Below are 13,065 nucleotides of genomic sequence, written 5' to 3' on the forward strand. Positions count from 1 at the left end.
TCAGAGTAAAGTTTCCACGTTGCATTCAGCCGCTTAGTAGATACAAAATCTTGTAGAGCAAATGGCCGCAATGGCACAGCAACTAATGTTTGAAACACGATCCGTCAAGATAAAAGGGCTTATCGTACTTAGTGAAGCCGTTATCCATCTGCGCTTTGATGCCCAAGCGAGAGTTCTGGGCCAATCAGCACAGTGATGCAACGGTAGCCGAACCAGGTGAGTCGGAGAGAGCGATTTAGTGAGTGATGGCACTCGCGCGTAACTTTGTTTTGCTACCTTTACCGTGACGAGATTGCTGCAAATTACTGTGCGTGTGTGTGACATGATGCGTGTTGCTAGCTGATGATTCATCCTGTCTCTCGTTTACGCTTTGCTCAAAATCCTGCTGAGAGCTTATCAGTGCTGGCCTGCCATAGGAAAAACGCGCGTGTGTGTGTGTGTGTGTAGTGTGTGTGTAGTGTGTGTGACCTGAGGAAATCATAGAATTGACAGGTGCATAATTACCTGTCACAGTAGGTGGAGCCTAACATTTCTATTGGCAGGCATGCCTGAGGCGTATACACAGTGCAGCAGAACTGTGCTTCAGGTGTGTGTGTGTGTGTGTGTGTGTGAGAAAGTGTGTGTGTATGAGTCTGGAGGTATTCTATTAAAGCACCATATTTGCCAGATGAGTAAAACCAGTATGTATCACACATGCAGCAAATGCATTTTGGTGTATTATTGGATCAGTACGCACACATGCCCAGGAAAAAACGCCTCTCTGTACAAAATCTGCAGTTAGGCTCTAAAGATAATGTAGGGAAGTGTTAGTTAGCTGCTGAGATCACAAGCACAGTCTCTCTCTCAGCCTGTTTCAGCCTCTTCACACATTTCTCTGGAATATAATTGCTGGAGAAGATGAATCTTTTGATTGTGCTATTGCATTGGTGATTTGGAAGAGAGCAGTGTGCATGTAGCACACTGCAGGTGCTTGTATTGCATGTATCTACTTTCAGTGGTTGGTGTGGGGGTGTGTGTGCAATTTCACGTCATCCTGTGTGTGGGTTTATCTGTGAGTTACGTTCGCATTTCACACCATAGCAGAAATGTTTCTAAAGTCAGAGACAGACACAGGGGTACAGAAAGCTGTCAAAAACATGAGAGATGAGAATGTGTGTGTGTGTGATTGCTCAGCTGAGGAGACATGCTCACTGATCTCACTGTAGGAAGGCTAGGATGAGACCCAGGTGAGCTTTTGAGACCCAAGAGAATGTGTGTGTGTGTGTGTGTGTGCACGGGCAGGTTTGTAGCTGTTTGTGTGTGTGGATTTGGCGACGTCTATTGAGAACAGAGTATGCATCTACTGACAGATATTCTGGTCCAAAAACAAAGTGTTTTTTTCCATCTCTGTGTATCTTTCTTTTGTTCGCATTGTCTTTGCACCCTCTCCTCATCTTTCCCTGGCTTTTCTCACTCTCTCTCCCCACCCATCCCCTTCAGTTCAAAATAGCATTATAAGCATGCAGTATAGTCAAAGTTTTGAAATCGACATAGCTGAACATTCTGAAGACACAGATATCAGCAGAGGTGCATTATTTGGAGTAACATGGACAGTAGCCGCTATCCCAGCAAATTTGGTAATTACGCAGCAGGTGGTTAGTGAGATTGTGGAGAGATGGGAATCATACAGCCAGAAGTGGAGAGGTTTTTTTTTTCCGCACTAATCCCAGTTCAAGAATACTTGAATATGTTTGTTGATTTTTTTTTTTAAATAACTTGATCCATTTAATTTTTTTAATGAAGCACAATTTTCCCAGTGATGCATATTCCAATAAAATATGTAACCACTGTGCAATGCTTATTATATTACCACTTGTCCGGTTTAAAGGAATGTTTATTTTGGAGCTGCCTAATGGCAAGAGTAAGGTTGTTTGTGTGTTGGGGTGGGAGGTTAACTGAGGACAGGCCACCAATATGCAGGCTGGTCATACTGGGGTGGTAGTGTCTGCTCTTCAAAAAGCCTGACTGGAGAGGCATATGGTTAGAAGATAATGCTGTTGCCCCAAGACAAACTGGTTCTTTTTTGTTTGGTTTTTGTCCTTTCATTAAAATTTGGGAATTGATTTGGATTCGATTTCCCCCTCGTGTGTCTCAGCTACACCTGGTATACGGTTGCCTTAAGGATTCCTCTCTGTTAGCATGCAGGACTCTTTGTCATTTAAGGCCTTTTCAATGGCCACACTGCGGTCTCTGAGTCTGTTCTTGGTTACGGTCTGTCACAGTGGTCTGTCTGACAGGAGGTGACACCCTGCCAACTCACTGCCTTATTTTGTTATATGATATATCATTTTGGATTTGAAAGTAATAGTCCTACTAAATATGTATACCTGAATGTGTCAACTTTGTTTGGAAAAAAAAAGAAAGGCTTGTTTCCTTCTTTGTCTGTAATGTGGTCTTGTTCCATGCTGAGTTGGTGTTTCTGTATGTACGTACTTGTGTGTGTGTGAGAGTGCGTGGGTGTACGCGTGCACAAGGATTAAGGCTGATCCAGCCCCAGAGTGCTGTAGGGAAGCCAGGTCCAAATCCACTGTGGGTCTTGGGCAGTGTCCCAAGAAGCCTACAAAGCCCAGAGTTCCTTTCACCTGCTCCTTGGCCAAGTGCTTCTGTTCTCCAACATGATGATCATACTGTGAAAGTACTGGCTTGCATTTTCTCTGTGTGTGTGTGTGTGTGTGTGTGTTTGTGCTTGTGTTTTGATTACATATGAAAAGTGTGTGCGCATGCCCGCGTGTGTATGTGCACGTAATGCACATGGGTAATGAACATTTTTCATCAGAGAGACATATTCTATGACAGAACACATTAGGTGAGTCTCGCTGGGTGTATATCAGGGGTGTCATTTAACTGTAAATGCGAGACTGTTTCTGTCAGACGTTCGTGACTGTGTTCAGGACCCCGTCTCAAGCACGTCCCAGAGGCACAACAAGAGCCTTTAACTATCCTGATCCCGCACACCCCACCACCTCCATTTACCTTCCTGTGTTTGCAAATCCGCAGAGACGCGAGAGCGCAGTCTGTTAAATAGCGTTGCAAGAATTTCCCACAATTCAGGATGAAAGCCAAGCCCAATCGCAACGTTTAGTGGCCAACAGTGTCTTGTTCCTCCTAAACCACAGCTTTTGGCTTGGGAAACAGGAACGTCTCAGGTGTGGTGTGTGTGCAGTTTACTTGTGTCGGGGGTGGTGAGGAAGAGAGAGAGAGACCGAAGAAGAAGAAGAATTCATCTAAATGGTGATTCGCCAGCATTTTGGACAGGCTGACAAATGTGCTTGGATGCATGTGAATTACCGGGTTTGGAGTCAAATCCAAGAATGAATCATGGATTTTGAAAGCGTGAGGATGACATCTCAGGCTGCCAGGTCAACCAAACCCGAAGCTTTTGAGGGGAGGCATCGAATTGGTCGAGTTGTGTTTTGGGAGAGTGTTTTCCTTCTGGGTCTCATCTGGACCCAGTGGGGGTCGTATGGCCATGATACAGCTGTCCAGAGGCAGCTGTTTAAAGACCTGCTCAGCTGAGGAGACATGCTCACTGATCTCACTGCAGGAAGGCTAGGATGAGACCCAGGTGAGCTTTTCATACTGAGGTGAGCTTTTGAGACCCAGGCAAGCTTTTCAGACTGAGCTGAACTTTTTGCCCCCTTGACTTTTTTTTTTTTCCCTCAGTTCAAACTTGCAAACCTGGAAGAGAATGAGATGCCACTTTGAACAAAACAAAATCTTTCATCTCTGCTGCCAAAAAGTGCTGGATCATTTTTAGAGTGGAGCAGCTGTGGTCTAGAAAATAAACAGATGAAATGGCCTGAACGGAGGGAATAGGATTAACAGTTGTCGCCACTGTGAGCAGCGCTTCACTTGTGATTATTAACTGTGCTCAACAGTTAGCAGTTATTAGTACCCTGTGACACAGTGTACTAATATATACAGTCTGGTTTCCTGAAACATTATGCTTATGTTGGTTGCTGCCAACACCTGCAGTTTGTTTAGACACTCCCTTTAAAAAGCCCAAGACTGGTCAGTGACGTCTGTTTGTTTGGGCACTCCCTTTAAAAAGCCCAAGACTGGTCAGTAATGTCTGGATATTTGCGACAAAAGCTCATCTGAGTCATACCCATGGTCATATCGCAGCACGGTTTAAAACTACCATCATCTGACCCGCAAGCAGTTACTGCCCTACTAAACAGAGCAGACATGCAGCCTCTTGCAGTTAAGTAACTGGAGAAGCAGTAGGTAAGACTGCTCTTTTTAACTGCTGTTTCTTTTGTCTTAAACAGGTTTATAGCTGAGAGCACATCTTATGATAAACAAACTCTCCACTACACTACATCTGCCATCTGTTGTCCGTCGGTTGTTGGGGGATGGGTAGCTAGACAGAAAACAGATAGGACCAATTCAGGCGCTTATGAATCACAATTAATGATTAATATAGTTGATTTCCAACTAATGACAAGCAAACATCATCCCTCTGAACTAACCACTTCGGCCTTCAATTTTTTTTTTTGCTCTCCTCGCTATACAAAATGTACACACGCACATGCCAGTCACACCACGAGCATGGCTTTGGTACCCAGGGGGCACACGTACCAACACACAAGTTCGTTTTCGGACGCTTCTCAGAAGCCATTTTGATGAAACAGGAAGGACACAATAACCCTCCGTTGATCAGCTCTAAAGCAATGGAAGTTTACGGCAAGGACCTCTGCTCCGATCTACGGGTTTGCGCTCTAACGTAAGCCTGTCAAATGTCTGTTCCACCTCGTTCAGGTGTGGAGCTCGTCGGCGTTATGCAGGGTGGAAGCAAGTGTCGACATGTAACGCCAAGACCTCCACAACCGTATTTAAACGCGCTTGATTAAAGAAACCGACCAAATTCACGTTAAGAAAAATGCATATTCTTAATTTATATTACCTTGTTGCCGCTGGTTTCTTTGCAGTATCAAAGTTACGTTAGAGTTTAGTACGCTGCGACCTTGATTTCCAACTGCAAATACAGCGCCTGTTTCAGTGCGGCTTATTTAATGAGTCTGAAAATGACAAGCCTGTGATTAATTAGCGCTGTTAGCAATATTAATTCCACAAAGCTCTCGGGCGACAAGAAAAGCCCAAAAGCCGTTTGAAATTAATAGTTAACCTTGGCGAGAGGAGAATATCAAGAACTATGGAGCTGTAAAATTATGAAAGAAGAGAAAACTGATTCGCTAAGGAGAGACATTAACAGGAAACAAGCAATGTGGTGGAGAGGGGAGAAAGAAAGCATGTGAAAGAGACTCACAGGAAACGAGTGTTGAGGAGAACAAAAATAAAAGAGCCAAACCACCAAGGACAAACTCGTTTGCTTTGTGTATTTTATGGCCGACTTCTCCATTAGTACTAATTACCACAAGCCCTCAAAGGAGCGTTTATGTTCACGCCGCCATTAGATGGAAGAGAAAGAGTGTTTTGTTGTGCCAGTAAATGCTGCCGTCCAAGTCGGTCCAAGTGTGACTTAAGCTCGTTTCATGTGCACGAATTCTGTGTGCTGAATTTCAGTCAAAGCTCATCATTCTTAGTTAACGGAACGATTTAATTAAAAATGAAAACGATTAACCATTCTGTTGGGTCGTTTCGAGTTACGCGACCACCGCGGTCTCGTTAACGCTTCTCTCTTCGTGTGTGTGTGTGTGTGTGTTTTCAGGACCTCTAACAGCAGTGCGACGCTGTCCTCATGCGTGTCCATGGAGCCGTGCGTGCCAGATGAACTCTTCCAGTCGCACTGCCACGCCGAGAACACGTTTAGGCGCATGGAGACCTACCTCAGGACCCGCAAGCTGTGCGACGTTGTCCTGCTGGCCGGGGAGCGCCGAATTCCCGCGCACAGGTAACGCGCACGGCGAGCCTTGCGCATTCAACACACCAGAACGGCCTTTGTTGAGAGTTGGCAGTACGGAGGAAGAGACAGAGATTTTGCAGAGTCTAAAAGTTGGCATTTAGTGAGAATGCTCACGTATGCTAAAAAGAAAGTCTTTCACTAATGAGGGAGGCCTACTGTGAGTGTGTGTGTGTGTGTGTGTGTGTGTGTGTGTATACACAGTCAGACAGTTTTGGCACAGTCAGCTGAAGATGAATCCTTCAGGATGTGTGCTTGGATGAGCTTAGAGAGGGAGTGACGAGAGACAAGAGGAAGGAGAAAGAGAAAGCAAGGAGACGGATGTGAGCACATTTTACAGTCAGTCCCTTCTGTCTTTTCAGGCCCTTTCCTACACTCGCGCCCTGCACACACTCGCGCCCTGCACACACTCGCGCCCTGCACACACACACAAGCTGTTCGTGTTTTGACAGTGAACACCCCCTGTGTCATCTTTCCTTTGCCCGTTCATCACCCACTCTGTCGCTTTCTTGTCGTCCCTCTGTTCTCCCTCCATCGTCCTTCTTTTAGGTAGCCGATGACCCAGTTAGGAGTCTAATTGGGGGTCTGCCTCGGGCCGGTACAAAGGGGTTTGTTCACGTTGACCGATAAATACACACACACACACACAGAGCACCCTGATGACTGAAACCTGCATGCTGTTTTTGTCTGCAGAAGTCAGACAATGGACCCAGTCTACTTGATGAGAAAGTTGAGATTATTCTTCTTGAACCACTGCCATGTGTGTTGAGCCAGCAAGTGAGATTTGTGATTGTCCAGCAAGATAAAGCCGGGTTAATTAGCTTTCTGACAGACAGACAGACAGACAGAGCGATGATGAAGAGAAATTGAGGTGGCATTAGTTAAAGAGAGCAGGCTGAGACACTGCAATGCTGGTGTCATGTTTTCTTCCCTCTCTCTCTCTCTCTCTCTGTGTGGGCATGTCTATCTGTATTATCTCTCTGTCTGAGTCATCCTGTCAATAGCTCCCTGTCTTCCCTAATCCATCCATTCATTCTCTTCCTCTCTTTTTGCTGTCTTTCGTTTGGGGATCTGGGACTGGTTTCCTTCTTGAAGGACCCAATATCGTAATGTCATTTATAATTACTACTAGATTTATAGATAGATTTTCTGCTTTAAATGATTGACTGCTTCATCCTGCATCCAAGGGGTGGAGGGATAAAGAAACAGTAAAACCAGTGGCTATAATAGTGGAGGTCACACGCCACACACATTTTGACGTCTGTTTGGGCGTCTTCAGCCGCGTTGTTTCATGTGCTGAAGATGGCAGGACATGCTCTCAGAGACACAGTTTTGGAGAATTAGCCTCCTAATACATAGCCGTATTTGTTTTGATGGCTGTTTCTCATTTTGTTATACACAGTCATTAACATACAGACACTGGACTAATAGATTTAAAGCTTTGGGATTTGAGCCATGCTCTGTGTGTGTGTGTGTGTGTGTGTGGGCTTAGCTGATTTAATAGGAAATCCTCTGCTTTTACACTGCTTTAGCGGAAAGCATCAAACAAATCTGCAGTCCCTTTCTCTCTCGACTCTTTCATCCTCTTCCCCACCTCCATCTTGTACCATCAAAATATGGGCTCCTGTTTGTATTGATGGCAGTCCGAGTCCACTGGGAGATGAGGCCAGTCCAGGTCTTTGTCTCCTGGTGTGCATTCTCTCTCGCTTGGATCAGGTGAGCAGGGAGTTTGGATATAGCAAAAATGTGGGCCGCCTGGGGTCTCGTCAAAGCAGCTGTGGTTGTGCGGAAGAAATGCTTCAAAATCGTTTCCGTTTCCCCTCTCGGCAAGGCTGTGGCCTTTTCAGACTTGGCCCAGGATCAAGGCAGACCTAACAGTGACGCTCACAGTGTATGCTGATGTTGGTCATTATTTGATTCAGCATAGATGGAAGAAGATTAATCATCTGCCCTGAAAGAGTTCAGAAATCTACATCAGCACGGATTAGAGTTAGAGGAACCCATGTCTCTCAGCAGTGCCGGAACACAGGGCTTTAGTGTACTGTGTTCTTTGGTACTGACAGACACGTGAAGGTGAGCTGGGAGCCACTTATGGGTATTAAGATCCTGGGTTTCCTCCAGAGGTGGAGATGGATTCTCCCACAGTAGTTCTGCAGGTGCTGAGTGTTGGCGGAAAACGACCTTGCAGCCTCTGTGCTGTGGAACTGATTGATTCGGTAGACGTCCCCCTGTAGACAATCTCAGAAGGCCTTTGATGAAGTTTCTTGGGCCGGAAGCCATTGGCTGCCACCGGGAATGTTGCGTCTACCTGTGGCAGAAGGAGGTGGGACTTTGATCAGAGCTGCACACGGATACACGCGTATCCCATGTTATTGCAGTTGTTTTTGAATTACAGGAATGCTGGAATGTTGTTTTTATTTTTTTTTTATTTTTATTTTTTTTTTTTTAAAGATCAGTACTAGATGGGCTTATAGTGTAGTGTAACGAGAAAGCATTATTGTTTGGATGATTTCTAGCTGCTGCTGTAGCATCGTCCAAAGCAAAAAAAAAAAAACTAAGATCAGACACTTAATTAGCTTGAGTGCAGTGGAAATACCATGGGCCCTTATGGACCACCGGTATTAATTGACTGGGGATAATGGAGAATCTGGTATTTAACCCCAAAAAGCCTCTTGTCCCCTTTCTTAACGCCTTTTGAACCTTGTGCTTTGGCTGGCAGCTTTTCCGTTGTGTGGCTACACCTGTCTGAGGATGAAAACGGTGAGAGGCAACTGCTCTTTCAAAGGCTTACAGATGTTGGCCTCTCCAAAAGGTCTAGAATCTGGGGTGTGAAAAATCTACACCCTTTGGTGAACTCTGAGAATGTTGGGGTGCAGAATGGGGAGCTCGTCTCTCTGTGTCAGATGGGTCGTTGCCATCATGCCGGTGGCCGTGCAAAGCCCTCCCCAAGACATTTGGAGGGTTCTGCGTTCCACGATGGCTCCCAGTGGTTTTGATGCAAGATGTAACTGTTATTTCACTGCTTCTTTTAAAACTTTGTAAAACTCGATACTCTTTTATGCATTATGTGACTGTCCCAGACTAACCCCACTCTGAATTCCTGGGTCTGAGTTGGGGGTTTCTGGTTACTAAATTCTTGCTCGTTGTGGGACTGCAGGTATTCTCAGACTCTGGTGGCTAAATACACTTTATTGAGCTTTTTGGTTGCCTAAATGAAATGAGCTATTTGGGTAAACTTTCTGGTTGGAGTCTGAGAGGAAGAGTATAGTGTTCTGAGTTTGTTTTTGTGCATGTCTCTTTCTCTGTCGCGCTCTCTCTCTCTCAGGTTAGTCCTGTCGTCTGTGTCGGACTACTTCGCAGCCATGTTCACTAGCGACGTGCGGGAGGCCAAGCAAGAGGAAGTCAAGATGGAGGGGGTGGACCCAGACGCATTGTGGGTCTTGGTGCAGTATGCGTATACAGGTACGTGTTGTGCAAACATTCTCCATGTGACCATTGTTTTGGTCCTACACTAGTTTAGGAAGCTTCTGCACAATAAGTAAATGATTTGGTTCTCTTTTTCTCATTCCCCCCCTCCCGTTTTCTTTTTCTCTCTTTTTTCATCCCTCCTTCCTTCCTCTCTTCTCTTCCTGCTTGCAACCCCCCACCCCCACCAGGGCGTTTGGAGTTGCGAGAGGACACTATTGAGAGCCTGCTGTCTGCCGCGTGTCTGCTGCAGCTGTCCGCCGTGGTGCAGGCGTGCTGCGCCTACCTCATGAAGCAGCTGCACCCTTCCAACTGCCTGGGCATCAGGTCCTTCGCCGATGCCCAGGGCTGCCGGGATCTACACAAAGTGGCGCACAACTACACCATGGTAACGTGCATGTGCACACGCCCATGCATGCAAAACACTCGCATGAAAATGTGCATGTATACACAAAATGCCCGCACACACCCACACACACAGAGGGTTCCGTAAGTACTGCTGTGAAGTTTGGACTCAGGACTGTAGTTATATTCAGTGATGGGATGGGTACGTTTTGATGACTTATCTTTTATTGTGAACCATTGCTGTTTCTTTTTATATTGTACTCTGCAAAAATGCCTGTGCCTGAATATACTAAAGAGCCTTTTATAGTTGTGTGTGTTTGTCCCCTCTCTCTCTCGCTCTCTCTCTCTCTTTCTCATTTCCTTTGTTGTTTTTTCGTGGCCTCAAATACACGTCCTTAAGGATTTGCCCTCCTCTGCAGTTAACTGTGCCGGAACTTTCCACAGCGTGCACACAAATGTTGCGTGTGTGTGTGTGTGTGTGTGTGTGTGTGTGTGTGTGTGTGTGTGTGTGAGAGAGAGAGAGAGAGAGGGTGAACTGGGAGAGTTTAATTGGTCAAGCTAGTATTCAGCCTTCACACACTAGGTTCTTTCGTTCTCTTGTTGGATGTTGCTCTGTTCCTGAGGGAAGCTAATTCACAAAATATAGCCCATAATGCGCCCCCTCCCCCCCTCGTGGTTACCAACTGGGAGGTTGTCATGGAGACTGTGTGGGGGAAAAACTTGACTCCCCCCCCCCTTCTGTTTCCTGTTCTTCATGCACTCCTTCTCTTTCCTGTTCTTTCTTTGTCTCTAATTTGTTCTCTTTCTTCTTCTTTCTTATTCCCCTTTTCCTGCTTCTTTGATCTCTTTTCCCTGCCTTTCTCAGGAGAACTTCCTGGGTGTCATGAAGAATCAGGAGTTCCTGCTCTTGCCAGCGTGTGAGGTAGAGAAGCTCCTGGCATCAGATGACATGAACGTACCGGACGAGGAAACCGTGGTGACGGCGCTGCTCAGCTGGGTCCGCCACGACCCACCGACCCGCCAACCGCAGCTGCCTGCCCTCCTGGCTCATGTGCGCTTGCCACTGCTCAAACCACAGGTCAGTTTGGCTGTCAATCAACCCATCACCTCCAATAGACAGATCAGGGTGTCTCAGATCAGTCCGGCTATCAGTCTGGATGTAAGGTAATACATCGGTCCCCCTCATGTAGTTTTCGCTCTCAGCAACTCCACTAAAACTTCCACCATTAGCTCCACACCCTCCAGTAGTTTATTCAGGCTGATAAAAACCACACCACCAGTCGTGTGTGTGTGTGTGGGGGGGTGGGGGGTGGGGGGGGGGGTGGCAGGGAAGAGCACATTATAAGAGAGGAACATTAACACATTATCTGGAGAGGTCGATAAAGGTGGTGGTCTGCTTTTCTTTTTTCTTTCTCTTAACCACTGTGGAATATCTAAGGAGGATGTTTCACATCTCCCCACACACACACTGTTTCTCTGTATCTCAGAATTGTTTTCTTTCTGTAAACTTCAGCAATATTTTACCTCCCATAAGATGTGGGCAGATCCAGGCCCTCAGTGATTTCCGCCCACCAGGTCTAAATGGAAATCCTGCAGCTCCTTTCATATTCGGTTCCTCTCCTCCCCCCTGCTGTCTAGGTTCACACCTAATCGTTCTTCCTACGCACACACGCCAAATCCAACTCCCCCCAGTCGCGGCGATGACGGCCCATCAAGCCACGGAGGGGATTGGCGGCGATTGGCGGCTCCGTGTCGAAAGGGGGCCGGTTAAGCGAAACGCGTTTGCGTTTAGTTCGTCTCCCGGGGGGGGCAGTCGGAGGAGAGGAGAGGCGGAGCGGGAGGGGGTTGATGGATGAGCGCGGCGGACGGAGACGAAGGGCAAGATGGATGGAGCGATGGTGGAGGCGGTGTAATGAAAGTGTAGCCCAGGTTATGAAAGCTGAGGAGAGGGATGGGCTGGGGCACCTTTAGAGACCTAATAAGCACTTCGGTTGGCTGGCATGGAGTTTGGAGGAGTGCACACAAATGCGTCCAGGTTGCATCTCGAGAAGTAAAAGATTAGATCATCTAGAGGATTATATAATATAGACTGATCTACATATATTTGCCACATTCACAAGAGAGAAATTTGAATATTGCTAATGTTGGCAGTGAAGTTTTTTTAAAATATTGGTTTGTGAGCTATTCAGTGTTTGCGTGTAATGTTTTATGTCTGTAGTTTAAAACGGCGCTGCTTTAAACTCTTGTAGATTCTCTTTGAAAAATATGGGAAAAAAATGTGTAAATTAATGTTTTCCCCCTCAGGAAATCTGGTCTGGAGCATTAACAGGGTTTGATGTCTTTATTGGCTGTAGGCCTGCAATTATGATAATGGAAAGGTGTGTGTGTGTGTGTGTGTGTGTGTGTGTGTGACACTTGTCTCTGAGGGGTGCGCATTACCTCTGCAAACTTCATTAATGTGGGATTAGACCACCAACTAGCCTGATTCCTGTCTAATTAAAAGGCTTCCGTCCAGAGCAGGCCATGAGCGAGGGAGGAGTTGGAACAGAGGGGTGGAAAGGGGGGTGGGTGTGGAGAGGATGAGTTCGTTGCCGCAGCAGCGAGAGAGGATTAGAAAAGAGAGAAAGAGGAAGAGTCTCGGAAGAGGCTGCGTTTTCACTGGAGAATAACCCTGTGTGAAATAAGGGTTTATGGGTAAAGGCTTTTTTTGGTTTCTTGTTTTCCGCAGACAAGGAGCTGGATTTGCTCTTCATATGGGAAAACATGAGGGTTTTAGTTTAGTGACAGTGGAGCTGGTTTTTGCTCCCAAGGGACGCTGGCGCTTCAGTGTTTTGTGTATAATGTAGTTGTTATTCTGGTCCCATCAAAACTGTGGAGAACAGGATAGGATTTTATTTATTTTTTAAAACAGTTTTTGCAGCAGTGTAGACCAATGAGCTCCCGAGGGACAGCATGGACTGAGGGTATGGTTAATGTTTTCTCACTGGTAGTTTTTAGCAGACATGGAGGCCAACCTGCTCCTGAGGGACAGCGTGGAGTGCCAGCGGTTGGTCATGGAGGCGATGAAGTACCATCTGTTGCCAGAGCGACGGCCCCTTCTGCAGAGCCCGAGGACACGCCCCCGCAAGGCCACGGTGGGGGCGTTGTTTGCCGTGGGGGGCATGGATGCCACAAAAGGTAACGGAGCTCACACCATGTGTGTACACATGGTGGGTGGGGTACTTATACATGCCAGGCAAATGCATATGGGGGCGGAGCAGTTATACACACCATGTATGTACATATAGGGCAGAGGGGCAGATCACAAAGCAGGATTTCTCACTTAAGCAGATAAATATATTGCTCGGATAAGC

At 46.5% G+C, this 13,065-nt stretch overlaps 1 protein-coding gene across 3 annotated transcripts in view; it reads left to right on the forward strand.

The window, feature by feature from the left end:
- The window catches only part of klhl5 (kelch-like family member 5), a 39,870-nt gene that overhangs the window by 16,041 nt on the left and 10,764 nt on the right, over window positions 1–13,065 (forward strand). For all 3 annotated transcript variants that reach the window (XM_027026427.2, XM_027026428.2, XM_027026426.2), the window contains 5 exons: window positions 5,711–5,893; window positions 9,228–9,364; window positions 9,559–9,755; window positions 10,578–10,790; window positions 12,703–12,889. In XM_027026427.2, coding sequence (XP_026882228.2) covers window positions 5,751–5,893; window positions 9,228–9,364; window positions 9,559–9,755; window positions 10,578–10,790; window positions 12,703–12,889 — 877 coding nt within the window. In that variant the 5' untranslated portion in view covers window positions 5,711–5,750. The remainder of the gene's footprint in view (window positions 1–5,710; window positions 5,894–9,227; window positions 9,365–9,558; window positions 9,756–10,577; window positions 10,791–12,702; window positions 12,890–13,065) is intronic.

Source organism: Electrophorus electricus, chromosome 9 (genome assembly GCF_013358815.1).
Source record: "Electrophorus electricus isolate fEleEle1 chromosome 9, fEleEle1.pri, whole genome shotgun sequence".
Taxonomy (NCBI): Eukaryota; Metazoa; Chordata; class Actinopteri; order Gymnotiformes; family Gymnotidae; genus Electrophorus; species Electrophorus electricus.